The sequence below is a fragment of the Acomys minous genome, assembly GCF_964271855.1.
Source record: "Acomys minous genome assembly, chromosome: 18".
In the NCBI taxonomy this organism is placed as follows: Eukaryota; Metazoa; Chordata; class Mammalia; order Rodentia; family Muridae; genus Acomys; species Acomys minous.
In genome coordinates this window covers 40,701,621-40,715,578 of record NC_140501.1, presented here as the reverse complement: position 1 = coordinate 40,715,578, position 13,958 = coordinate 40,701,621, and the positions used below count along the sequence as shown (strand labels likewise).

The window sequence follows — 13,958 nt, the reverse complement described above, 5'->3', positions numbered from 1 at the left end:
GAGACAATAACGTAAAATATATTACTTTATTATTTCTATGAAGGCATGTAAGCCGTGCTCTATGGCAAACAGTGCAGAAGAAAGCCTGTGGGGAGCATATGACGTTAGAGGAGTAGGCAGCGCTTCCCCCTGGCCCCCACTCCCTCAGCACTACCAAAAGAGCTCCCCTTACGTTGGTGTGAGTAAAAGTTTACTTGGCTTACATTTCCAGGTCATTCATTATCTAAACTGAGGGAAGTCAGGGCAGGAACCATGGAGGAGCGCTGCTCACTGGCATAGGCTCAGCTTTCCTTTAGAGCCCAGCTCCACCCATCTAGGTATGGAGCCATCACCAGTGGGCTGGGTCCTCTCTCATCAGTCAGGACAGTCTCTCACAGACATGACCCGAGACCAGGCTGATCTAGGCAATTCTTCAACAGAGGTTTTCTCTTCCTAGGTTAACGATAAAAATCTAATCAGGCCCCCTGGCCTATACAAGGCCCTGGGTTCTATCCTCAAGGAAACCCACTGCTCTAGAACTGCTCTTTCTTCCTATGAACTCTGAGGTCTTTCCCTCCGTAGAAGCTGTCGCTAGTCCGCACTTCACATGTCTGACTCACTCTCCCCTTGACAGGCAAATATGCAACACAGGTGCTCCTCAAACAAGAAGCCAGCTTTTCATTCCATTTCTTGAGTAGTCCATTAAATTGTCATGGAACCTTGGTGCTGGGAATAATTTTCACCAACCTCTTTCTCCAGAAAACCAAGATTCAAAGAGGTTAAATACTTGGCCCAGGGTCACACTGCTAGACAGTGAAATGCCAGGGCTTCTAACCCCAGATTGGGGATCTTTCTTACTTGTTTTATCCTTGGATCTGCTTTACTTATGCCAAATCATGATTTTCAAAAATTCAAAAGTAAACATTCTATTATCTGTCATCTCCCAGTCTTCCTATCCCGCCCTGCAAAGGAGGGGTAGTAGACACAGTCTCTTTGAAGATGTCGTAGTCAGGAAAGCTACGTTACTTCCCAGAAGGCTATAGAAAGATATGACTCACAGAGAGACATGTAGCCGAGTGTCTGTAATTACTCCCTTCCCAAATGCCTTAAGAATGCCCCTTGAGTTTAAATATGGAGACCAGTCATCGTATCAGGCTTAGGCTTTGAATATATTTGTGCTATCACCCAGATGTAGGACACCCCAAAAAAGTATACAGTTTTGCTGAGTCTATTCAGAACTGACTCAGTTGATGTAGAAATATTTGCCATGAAAACAAAAAGCTTAAGAAGAGATGCAGAAATAGCTTGAGGAATCACTATTTCTCTGTAGTAACTTGAATTAATAGTCAGGCTGAGGAGTTTCAAGCCAACACTAACTCTCTGTGTCTTAGGAACACTGACGGTCCCTCCCAGCATCAGTGTTATCACAGACAGTAGAGCTGGCTCTGAGAGAGTGTGAGGGGAGCAAAGCGAGTATTGACCGTCTTCATCACTAAATGGAGTGTGCTGTCCTTCCCGTGGCCCTGGAAGTGGTCACACAGATATTATCCCTATCGGTCAAGTGGCAGGTGGTTTACAAGCATGTATGTTAGCTACACTAGCACCACTTGCAAGGTAGGCAGAAGGTTCGGGACAGTTAAGCACCTCGTTCTAAATCAAACTTTGTAATGCCCAAGCCATGTCTCACCTTGACTTTGGGACCACTATTCCTTACATATTGACTTCTGTGACTGGAGGAAGGGCTGACCGGACACAGTAGCTCAGTGACTCACAGACCCCCTAGGGCTCTGGTAGCACCTCCCTGGGCCTTTATTCATCTAACACCTTACTGGCCCCAGAAGTGCTATTTTAGAACAGTGATTTAGGTTCTAGGACACAGAATTCCCATGGCAGTGTTCACAGCACTCGGAAGATTACCGCATACCTCCTTACGGTCAGAAGCCTGGTAGAGCATAGCCCATCCCCAAACCAGTACGCGATGATCTTTCCTAACAGCGCTGCAGCCTTGCTCACATTCATAAAGGTGCCAGTAGCTGTGTTGCGCAGGGCTTCCTTTGCAGTCTGCCTTAAATTCCTACTGGCTGGTAAATTTCTATCTTGATTGAGACTCTAATTTGTTTTTATTTGTTCTGCCTTCCTCTGAAGGAATGACCTTTTCAAAACAAATCCATCGAAGGAGTCTCTAAACAAATAGTAAAGCAAAGAAGCCTTAGAGAGGGGCTCTCTCTCTTTGGGGGCTTCTGACCAGCTGTCATTAGGATTTACCCTGAACGCTATTAACAACAGTCCATAAAGATTTCCAGGATACTTTCTTTGTAAGACATGTAGAAAAAATTGCAGCCTACATGTTGGGTGGTTGATAAGGACAATGGGGCTTTTGTTGATCGAGCCCTGTGCCGCTCCATGGAAGCACGTGTGTGGCCTGTCCCGGCTGGTGACATCATGGTCCTCACAAGGCTTGGGTGAATGGCAGAGTCAAGAGGTAGAGAATGGAAATAAGTGAGTCCAGCTGGTTGTGAGACCACACTCCTGCTTCCCAGCACTGCACGGGGAGGCGGAGGATCATGAGTTTGAAGCTGGCCTGCGCTATTTATCGCACACAAATAAGAAATAACACAGTAGGGTCCTAGGTGTTTTCCTTGAACTCAGGTTTTGTTTTTTGTTTCGGGGGTCTATGGGGTTGTTTTTTTGTTTTTTGTTTGTTTGTTTTGTTTTGAGACAGGGTTTCTCTGCATAATAGCCCTGGCTGTCCTAGACTCACTTTGTAGACCAGGCTGGCCTCAAACTCACAGACATCCACCTCCCTCTGCCTCCCAGAGTGCTGGAATTAAAGATGTGCACCACCACACCCAGCAAACTCAGGCAGTTTTAAGGATAAGTAACAGCTAAGGCTACACAGAGAAACTCTTGTCTTGAAAAACTGAAGAAAAAAAAAAGAGTAACTAAGTTACCGTTTCTATATACATTGAGATACACCGGCAAAGGCCTACCCAGCCACATCCATTATCATCTGATTAATAGAAATCCCAACCATCATGAAAGCAGCCTGGTGTGCCAGCCTGTGTCCAGCACACAGGCAAGAGCTTTGCAGGTTCAACGCTCGCCTAGAAGACTTAATAAGTCCCTCTCTCAAAATAAAAACAAGGCTGGAGATAGAACACAGTGGGAAAGCACCTGCCTAGCATATTCAAGGCCCTGGCTTCAGACCCCAGCACCACAAAAGAATGAGGGCGTGCAATAACCCTCAGCCCTGCCCTAGCACTCCTCAGTCCAAGCCCTCCCAGGGGAGGTGCTCATGGACCTCGGGGCCAGGCCTCCTTCTGACTCCTAATGACACTGCTGTATGACCCAGCTCTGCTCTCTGCTCCTGTGTGGGCTTTCTTAGGGTCTGCCCTCCTAGTGCTGACTCAGCTGTGTAACCATATCAGGGTTTGAGGAGCAGCCAGACCAGACAAGCAGCAGAATCCCCCACATTGCCATGTTCCACAAGCTTCAGCGGGGGGTGGGGGTGGGGGGCACATACTAATAATTTGATCCCGGTCTCACAGGTCATTTAAGATACAACATCTATCAAAACAGGATATAAGAGCATCTTTTACTGGCAGTTTGTAACCAGATTTATAGGTTTCCAAGGTAGACTTCTTACGTAAACCTCCATGTAACCATCCTGTGTAGACCTCTGGCTATGTCCCCTTTCTGGGGCAGAGTGCTAGGTCCTCCCCTCCAGCCTTGGCTCCTAAGCACACAATGTTGGCACATCCAAAGTGGAGTTCATCTTTCCCAGATAACTCCGTCCACGTCCTAATTTTCATGGGAGCACTTTCCTGCTTCCCATTTCAGATGTGGCAGCCTCTGTGTGGTAGATTATTACATTTGTCTTCTGGCTTAGAAAAATGGGGTTCTGCTTTCTAGATTGCTTGTAAAAGAATGTGGCCCCCAAGTGGGCTGCAAGCTCTCTGAGGCCATCTCCACAGTAAGCACGCACGGAAACTAAATGGGCAGACATGAGTCACGTAAGGGCTTAGCATCTGCAGAGGCGCAGAGGGCAAAGGCTTGATTTACACCTAGTGCGGGCTTTACAGGAGGTGTTTGCAGAACGGCTGGATTGGCAGAGATCACAAGTGTTCCCTACCGTCGTCATCCCTAGGCACACACTATTTTCCTTGCAGATACCTCGGTTGCTCCAGCATCCCAACCTTCATGTCATCACAAAATGTCTCTAATAGAGGTGGGAGGTTCAGAGGGACAGTAGGGGAGACTGACCTCTCCCAGACAGCTTCCCTCTGGCTTCTTTTTGTATTTTATAGAGGGGCTGCATCTAACTCCCAATGCTGGCCTCTTCTCAACAGTTAGGACTGTCTTGTGTGCCCAGAAGCTACAGAATTAAAAAGTACTTTCTACATTGAGAGATACATGCCATAAATTAATAAGTGGAAAAACACATTGTATGGTCACATGGTCAGTGTCTGCCAAAGTTATGCTGATGCTGGAGTGTTTGTAAGTGACATGTCTGTTAGAAGGAACTAAGTGCCCAAGACATACCAATCACAGACTGTCTTCAGAGCTTGCCTTGAACATGATTCTCAAAAATTTTGGCCTTTTCTGTGAGTATGTTTTACCCTCAGAAACAGAAGGAAACTAGAGACGATACTTGCTCTCTGTCGGGGCTCTGGAGAAGGGCCTGCTTCAGGCTGAGCTTGTCAGTAGATCTGAGTTGCTCGGAATCATGGACAGAGGTCTCTAATTTCTTGCTGGCTCTCAGCTTCTGGGGGCCACTGATGCTCTTGTTCATGGTCCCCTGCATCTCTGTCATAGTTAACTCTTCTCAGATCCCCCAACATGAAGATAGACTTAAATCTATCTTTCCCTTCTATCAGCAGCTGGGGCTGGGGGGCGGGAACTGCTTGAAAAAGCTCTGTGTGATTAGGTTAGGCTTGCTAGATAAATTCTCTTTTGATTAACTTACAGTCAAGAAAACTTATTTAGGAGACTTGACCACAATTGTGGGGTTCAGTAAAGAGCACGCATGTGCAGCTGGAATCCCGAGAGCCCCGCTGAATTCTGCTTAACATTGTGTACTTCTTACAAAGTCTCCCTGGGAGCATACACATGGAAATAGGGGTAGCCCCTAAGTTTCCATCGTTCTTTCTACCTCTTTCTACCTCTTTCAGAAGAAGGCAGACCCAAACAGAATGAGTGCATAATTTGTTTACCTTCGTTGATAAGCACACGTCTGTCTCCCTCATTTTTTCTGCATTCTTTTATGGCCAGATGTTGGCCACCATGGAACAATGCAGAGTTGGGGATCTATAGGACCAACGATCTTTGTTACTCACCGACTTCCTAACTCTCTCTTGCGCGCAGTACGACATCGCTGGGCACTCGGGGGATGGCTACAACATCAAGATCGTTCCCGCCAACAAGCTCCCCAAGGACAACAAGCAGAGACTGGAGATTCTAAAGGTAAATCCATTGTTCCTTCTGCACTGTAAGAACGGCTTTAAAACTGGATGCAAGCCAGGACTCGGGGGAGAAGCTGCAGATACCACATACACTTTCATGCACTAAATGGAAACCACCTTTCAGGCTTAAAACTCCTTTTCCACCACCAAAATTTAGGGTTTCCCTCCATGTTTTCAGAGGACCTAAGATCAGAATTCCTCATGTCAGACATGCTCAGTAGAAAGGAAAGATTGGCCCCTTTTAGGGTGCTCTGTATTCTAAATTTTGTATTTCTGTTTGTAATTTTGAACAAGTTCAGTTTCACATATTTAAATCTACAGTGGACATCATGATCTTAAAACAGATTTCCTCCTTTCCCACCAGAAACAGTGTCAGCATCACAGATTAACTTGTTTACTGGAAATTCAGCCCATTCCTTATTTTTCTCCTGCATCTTGCTTCTTCGGGATGAAACCAACTTACATATTTTTTTTTTAAATAGAAGGTTGAGTTGTAAAAGTGTCAGTTGGGAACAGTACCTATTTCTAGGGACCATCAACTAGATACAACCACTCAGTATATAAGTCAAAAGGCAGGCAGTCTGTGAAGAGAAACATTATCATGTCTGCTGAAAAGGAATTGTTCACCTGAGGCTCTTGTGCCCACTCTCACTCCAGATAATGCACGCCCACTCTCAGTTCTGCATGAGTGGGGACCACACGCTCGAGGGAACCGAACACGCCATCAAGGACATCACCAAAGAAGAAGCTGATGAGTATTTTGTCATTATCTTGAGTGATGCAAATCTGTCCCGATACGGAATAAACCCGGCCCGCTTTGCCCAGATCCTGACAAGTGACCCTCAAGTAAATGCCTTCGCCATTTTTATTGGCTCTTTGGGGGATCAGGCAGCCAGGTAAGCATTGTCACAGCAAAGTGGATGTAATAAATATCTGGTCATTTCTCAGACCTCACCCTGAGGGGCTGGGGAGGGCAGTAAGACAGGGTCTAGAGTGTCTACCTGCAAGCAGCTAATGTCACACTTGGGCTGGTTTGGGCAAGTGGCCATACTTTTGAGGGAACATGATGCTCTATGATTTTTTGGACAAGAATTTTATAGTTTTAATCATTTTTTTATAATAAGTAATTGCCAAATTGATCTCCCCACTAATAAGCCAGACAGTATTTTATAGATTAGGTACTTTACAGAGACACCCAAGCCCAGTCTCATCAGTTTGTACTCAAAATACTCAAAATGTTAAATATAGAGAGTTGGGGCTGTAGCTCAGTGGTGGATCACTTGCCTATCATGCATGAGGCCCCCGGTTCGATCATAAGTATTGCCATAAATACAAAAATAAAGGAAACCTACAATAGTAAGTTCCCTAGCATAACAGAAACTATACTCACACTGTGTGTCTATTCGGTGTATGTAAAGAAACATTGTCTCAGGCACTGTTTTATTACTGTGAGGAGACACTATGAGCAAGGCAACTCTAATACAGGGGCTTGCGTACAGTGTCTGTGGGTTCATCTGTTCTCCTTGTGGTGGGGAGCAGGCAGGCATAGCACTGGAGTGGTAGTGGAGAGTTCTACATCATCATCTCCTGGCAGCAGGCAGTGACACGCCCTGGGCCTCGCACCCCAGAGACACATTCCTCCTTCCCAAACAGCCCATCAGCTTCGGACTAAGCTTGCAAATATACGAGCCATCCTCAAACTACCACTCACATACAAAGACTTACGTATGCATATTCATTTGCATATATACATACATATCCTCGCAAACAACTTCAGTAAGGGACATGAGTATATATTTAGGCATGTGTATATATGTAAGCATACATATATATACCTACATATACATTTATAGATGTAGGTGTGTGTGTATATATGTGTGTGTGTGTGTGTGTGTGTGTGTGTGTGTGTGTGTGTGTGTGTGTGTGTGTGTGTATCTCTTACTGGAGAGACATATAGGTAAGACACCTTGGACACAAAGGAGGACTACATATATGTAAGTGTGCATAAGTAGTTATATGCTATAGTGAAGGCTGCATGTAACTGTAGGAGTTTCCAGTCACACAATAAGTGCCTGTGGCATGACCCAAAAGGAGAAAGCAGGAAACACTCTCCACAGCTTAAACACACTCACAGTAAGCGCTCGTGGTTTTTCTCTACCTGAAACAAGCATAAAAAGCAGAAAACACAACTGAAAGTGTATCTCAGAACAAAATATCCCGTCTTACAAATGGAGGGCCCGCCTTTGCTTCCTCTCTTCTGCATGCCGTGCTCTGAGGCACAGACTCCCCTTGGCTGCTGCAGCTTCCACGGTGAGCTTGAGGACAGACGCGGTATCACTTAGTGCAGCTGGCTGCATGCACACCTCTCACTTTTCTGTGTTAGCGCTTCACATTTTCTGGAACCTTCCTGTCCTCAAAGGCTTTTTCTGTCCACATTTCCCCAGCACCAGTGCTAGGCAGACGGCAAGCTCAACAAATGCTGGCTGAGCTCAACTGGGCATTTTTTTTCTTTCTAGTGAACAGATCCTGTTGGAATACTTAAAGCACAGTGATACCCTTGTGGTTTCCTGGGGAAATGGTCCAACATTCACTGGCAAAAGACACGGTGCAGACTTAGCTGGCCTGCCCGGCATGCCAAATACATGATACTGCACAGAATGCCTGGGTTTTATTAAATGTCATTCCAAAACCAAACTTTGTTGGCACAGTAAAAGGCAGCGTTCTTTTCAATACATCTGTGTCTTTCTGTCTTATTGCCTTCAGAGATGGCCTTTTGTTCCAAATGGTAAATTGACTTTTTTTAAAAAATTACCATGAGCCTCAGTATGGTCAAAGCAGCAGTCGGATAATGCTGATTGCATTTCACCTTATGTGATGGGGAGGAACAAGAGAGCCACTTGGGGACTTGGCTGTGCAGTGTGCTGGAGGCCTGCTCTCTAAGAAAGGGGGACTTTGAGGCCGCACACTTGGCCAGATGCAGGTGAGCTAACCCAGCTCCTTCCCCCCACCCCACCCCCACCCCCGCACTGTCCTCTCAAGAGAATATAACGTTTCAGGAAATGGTGAACTTCAAAAGCACTCATGTTCTTGCTGAAAAGACCCTCTTTAGGCTCGCAGCTTCCCCGCCTCTCCCCCTGATGCTTTCCCAGGCCTTTCATTGCTCAGTGACAGCCAGTACAGCTGCAGGCAAGGTACAGGAAAGTGAAAGCATCCTTTCCTAAGAACACATTCTGATGTTGTGGCTGGCCCCGGGCGTGGATGGAGCCTGGGTTCGCCCTGGTGACTCCCTTTCCCTTCCTTCTGGCAGGCTTCAGAGGACTCTGCCAGCCGGCCGCTCTTTCATTGCCATGGACACCAAGAAGATCCCTCAGATTTTACAGCAAATCTTCACCTCCACCATGCTGTCCAGTATCTAAGAAGCATCCTTCGCCAGCCCAGCCCTGGAAGCGAGATGGGAGCAGAGAGAGCAAGCCGACCTGGGCCGTGACTAGCTGCTTCTGTCCAGCAGCGAGCAGCCTTGTAAATGGAAATGTACTCTGGCTGGGTCGGAGGGCCGCAGAGGAAGCTGGCTGACCTGCATTTCTTAAAAGGTCAAGGCTGAAGGAAGAAGATGCAGGAACTGCAGGGCTTGATCTACTTCCAAACCCAAGGGGTAAAAATACCCGCTTTCGCCTTAATATGTCATCTGCCGCCAGATGCCATCCCAGAAAATGGAGCCTCTACACCCATATTTTGACACCAAGGGACAAGTCTGAGAGCCCCACCCAACATGTTCCTGTCTACAATTATTTTTAACTTTCTCTCCAATGTGTATTGCCCAACAAATAACAATTTTATAGCATTTAACCCACTTAAAAAATATTTGGACAGCAGTGCGTTATAAGGCGTTGACTCTCAATAAGTCTCTTCTCTTGACTGGAAGACCCGTAGGGTGCTTGCTCTCCACGTGACTCCTAGTGGTTCCTGCGATGGTAGAGAACAAATGTCCTCCTCGCCCTGCTGCCGAGTGAGGGGTAAAGCTATCCTGCCTCCGGTTCCCAGTCTCTTGCCTTTCACACTTCTCCAGAGTTGCACAGTGAAGTGTGCTTTACTGTCCGAATTACAGCACCGAGATCATGTCTGACAAGTTACACAAAGTTCAAAGCACTGTGTTTGACTGGGTGGTGCCTCTTTAGGTTTAACTAAGAAAAGCACAGTTTTCTTCCCAGCCAAGTTCTCTTTCCGTTCAAAGTGAACCTTCTCACATTTTAAACTCACATATCCCAACAGAGCTCTCACTCAAGCTGTCTAGTAAAATGCTCCTTCACAGCTGACAGTGAAGTCAGCAGTGCTGGGGCACCATTATGTGTGTACTTACGGTAAGTCAGCAGTGCTGGGGCACCATTATGTGTGTACTTACGGTAAGCTGGAAAACCTGGTCTCGTTGATGGTGTTACCCTAGCCTTGTTCACTGTCATCATACAGGCCTGCAAATTCATTTTATCTAGTTACAGGACAGAGAAAATGTCACTCATTTCTTATAACACCTCATCTCCTACTCGTCCACTGTCAAATAAAAGCCGTCGAGTCCCAACATGGTGTCACTACCCAGTGAGTTCATGTTTGTTTTTCTGGCCATGTGCTTGCTCCCCAAAAAGCACCAAGTTCCAACTCAGTAAGTGCCTTTGAGATGTAATCGCATGCCTTCTTATCACCACCCACAGTTGCTGATGAGTCCTGCACATCAGGGTACAGTAAGTGGTTCTGGTCACTGTCAGGTCAGTTGCTGTGGGCTGTGAGATGGGCGCTCTTTACTTACAAAGTGCTACTCAGAAAACTTGTCGCTCTCTCAAGATTCCTGGCTGTAGACTCCAGGTCATTCGTCCAAATATTAGTCTCACTTTACAAGTGGGACATGGAGCCTTAGAGAGAGCCACCGTCAGAGGCTGGGGACGAGGCCGGAGGCCCCTCATTACCCTGCTGGCGTGAGCCCCTCACCCACCCTGCACGTTGCTGCTCCCTGGGTCATGGAGGGCTCCCGCCACCTCCCTCCCTGCCTCGCTCCCTCCCAGTACTGTACTTCTTGCAACCTGTCTTCTTCCCACAGAGCCGTCTGCTCTTCCCCCTGCCCTCACCCACTCTGTCCGTGTGCTCTCAGGCACTCAGAGGTGTGGGGACTAGGGCATGGGACACTTCTGGGAAGGATCTTGTAACAGTGCCTGTCTTCCTGGGTACAGCACGGACCTGAGAAAATGCCCTGTCAAGGGGCAGCTTAGCCCCAAGGTCACTGCCCTGCAGCCTCTGGAAAGAGCATCCAGAAAGGGCTGGGGCAGGGCCCTCACACGTCTTCCGCACACAACAGCCTGAGTAAGCAGAGGCGTTCTTTTTAAACACGGAAAGAATGTTCTCCAGTGATTCAGTCTCCCTTTCTCACTAGCCAGACATCCTTTGCAGTTGTTATTTGAAAGAGAAAATAGACTTTGTGTTTTTCTTATTTGTAAAAGGGGAAGGTGGTGAGGGGGGAAAGCAGCTTTGTTTTCACTTCTCACACTATCTATGAAGCACGTGCATTTCTTATTAAATGTACTTAATTATAGGCCACTGGGAGCTGTTCCCAGGCCCTCATTAGAGCCGGGACATAATAATAACTGCACTGTGTGCCCGCGGGGTGTGCGCTGAAAGACTTCTAACCCGCGGCTCCCTTGCGCGCACATGAAACGCTGAGAAGGTTCATTGTCAGTCCTGAGCAGCCAGGGGGAATGAGTGCTGTGAACAGCCACAGTATGTGATGTGTGTTCCCCCCTGGAATCCTTTGTGCCCCCAATAAGATGACCTCATTGCAGATGGGGTGGCTCATGCACAGCCACAGAAGTGGGTCAGAGCGGGAGGATTTGAAAGGAGTGTCAGATGTCGGGAAAGAATCACTTAATTCTTTACCCCCTTTCCTTGGGAACCCTCCAAAGAAGAGAAAGCCCTCAGTGCCAGGAGGATTTTCTTGAAACTGACTCTGAGGCTTTGAAGGCCCCTTACAAGTGCGTCTCTGAGCACAGCCTAGTCAGAGTGCCCCAAAGGCCAGCTCTGGAAAGCCCATCTTCCCCAACACCTGGCTCCTTCCTGGACCTGCCAGGCCAGCCAAAATGAAATTCTTCAGTGAGCCCAACAGACATGCAGACAGAGAAAAACAAAACGTTTGTTGTATCCTCCATCTGTATTCGCTTCCAACAAATGCAGCAGAAGAGAACCCCTACCCCCTCCCCAGTTCTAAGCCTATCTCCTTTTATGTGGGCATCCCATGCTGAGTGTCCATCTCTAGATAATCTATACAGTGTGAAAATACTTAGACAATGTGTGGATTAAAGATCTTACCTACCAAGCCAGGCATGGTACCAGCACTCAGGAGGCAGAGGCAGGTGGATCGCTGTGAATTTGAGGCCAGCCTGTTCTACGAAGCGAGTGAGTCCAAGACAGCCAAGATAACATAGAAAAATCCTGTCTCGGGCAGCGGGGGTGGGGGGGTGGGATCTTACCTACCACCTTGAGGGGCTAACATTTGCTTTGGCAGAACTACTAAAATTCCAATTTTCCACTAGTAACAGGGGGAATTTCTATTCTAGTTAGAACTAGCCTGTAGAGAGGTTCTAGACCCTGAATGGCATTAACTGCCTGTGTAAACTTCAGCACACAGGACTTTGGCATCTGTGTCTGCTGCCCCTTCACAGTGTTGCTGACTGTATGAGAAATGTAAACACTTACCTAAGCATCATTAGAATTACACAAAAAGGCTCTTTCCCTCGGTGTGTAAGAGTTCTGCCTGTTGTCTCAAACTCTGCACAGTAAGAGTGTGTTACTGCTTATCTGCACGAGAGTCAGAAAGGATCAGGGATTTGAAAACTACTGTAACGCAAGAGCTGACCTTCTGCCTCAGCTGAACAATGCACTCGTGTGTGTGTGTGTGTGTGTGTGTGTGTGTGTGTGTGTGTGTGTGAGTGCGAGGCGGGGGGGGGGGGGGAGGGGACTGGTGGTGAGGGGGCACACACTTATGCGCATGTGTTAAATCCTGCCAACAGAGTCTGCTCCAGAGGGGAGACAGGTTTGCCTAACGCCTCAAGTTGAGAAGGAGTCTGAGCACTGTGAGGAGACTTCCACCTTCAAGCACATACTGGCTGTCCGTGTGCACCAGGCACAGGGCCTTTGGAGTGCCAGGGTTACGTAACTTTGAACTCACATAGTGTTTGTGGCATTTGGGCACTCAGTGCAAAGTGCAGCACTCTTAAAGTGTTCTAGCTCCTGGGGGTGGTGAGGACACCGTGTTCTGCTTCAAGAAATCTGATCAAGAGGATGTGAGGCACTTTGTAATGCTGTCCCTCCCCTGTGGCCCACAGGCGCCAGACACCACAGGCTCCTGTGAAAGTGCTTGGGAGTGGCCAGGGTGTGTGTCAATAAGCTCAGACTCCAAAGACAGTAATGCAGCTGCAGAAGAGTCTCAGAATATAAGGATTTACTGAAATTGTGCCCAGATGAAGCACTCATAATAGTTGGGGGACACTGACCTGGAACCCGAAGGGAGCAATGACTGAACATCCTGGAGCATGTGTGCACTGTGTGAGGTCTGACTATGGCGAGACCGTGTGAACCTGGTGACATACTCCATGTAGTTGTCTCCTGACATCATGGCCTCAGGCCATACATGAAGCCCTTCTGCTGAAACTTGAGGAAAAATAAGTGTATTTACTCAGGATTTGTTTTGTTTTGTTTTTTGTTCTTTGAGTCGAGATTTCTCTGTGTAGCCTTGGCCAGGCTAGCCTCGAACTCCCAGAGTGTTGGGATTATAAGTGTGTGCCACTGTGCCCAGCTTACTCGGGATATTAAAATTGAACTTTCTCATGCTTGGATATTTATATTTATAAATGCATATGCTAATTTAATGACAGACACTGCCTGTTTCTTTATCCTAGCATTAGTAACTCTTCTGTGGTGGGAACTCCAGAAACAGACTGATTGGTCCATGTCCTTTTATTAAAAAACAAAAAACACAGACCACATGAAACTTAGCCCTGAAAACAATACTATGAGTACTTCTGCACCGTCCTGACAGAAAACATGTGGCAAAGCTGGAAACAGCCTGATTGGACAGCCTTAGCCTTACCTCCTCTGGGTGATTCTCACAGAACCTGCCAGAGGAACATGCATCCAAGCCAGGTGCTCAGCTACCTGGCGCGCGCGCACACACACACACACACACACACACACACACACATTGGGAGAGAGTCATAAGTGGGGAATGCAAAGGGTTCATGTATGTTCTAGGTTGAATGGTAACTAAGTTTATTGTGAAGTTGGCGGAGAAGGGGCCCCCGCTGGGTGAGTTCCCTTTACTGTTTGCTCTGGGTCTTTTGAAGAGCCCTGTCGAAGGCTGAGGAGGAAGCAGGCACAATCCATTAATGCTCTCTCACAGAGATTGGTACCAAATGTGGAATGCTGGAACTAAGGAATCTTTCTCCCCGTGACCTTTCTTAGATACTGGAAGAGAAGGGCAGG

The 13,958-nt window shown here is 47.2% G+C and overlaps 1 protein-coding gene across 1 annotated transcript in view; it reads left to right on the top strand.

Moving 5' to 3' along the window:
• Window positions 1-10,014, top strand: part of VWA8 (von Willebrand factor A domain containing 8) — a 312,204-nt gene extending 302,190 nt beyond the window's left edge. The window contains exons 43-45 of the mRNA XM_084767930.1: window positions 5,344-5,442; window positions 6,099-6,337; window positions 8,749-10,014. Of these exons, the coding sequence (XP_084624056.1) occupies window positions 5,344-5,442; window positions 6,099-6,337; window positions 8,749-8,857 (447 nt within the window). The 3' untranslated portion in view covers window positions 8,858-10,014. The remainder of the gene's footprint in view (window positions 1-5,343; window positions 5,443-6,098; window positions 6,338-8,748) is intronic.
• The last annotated feature ends 3,944 nt before the right edge of the window (window positions 10,015-13,958 follow it).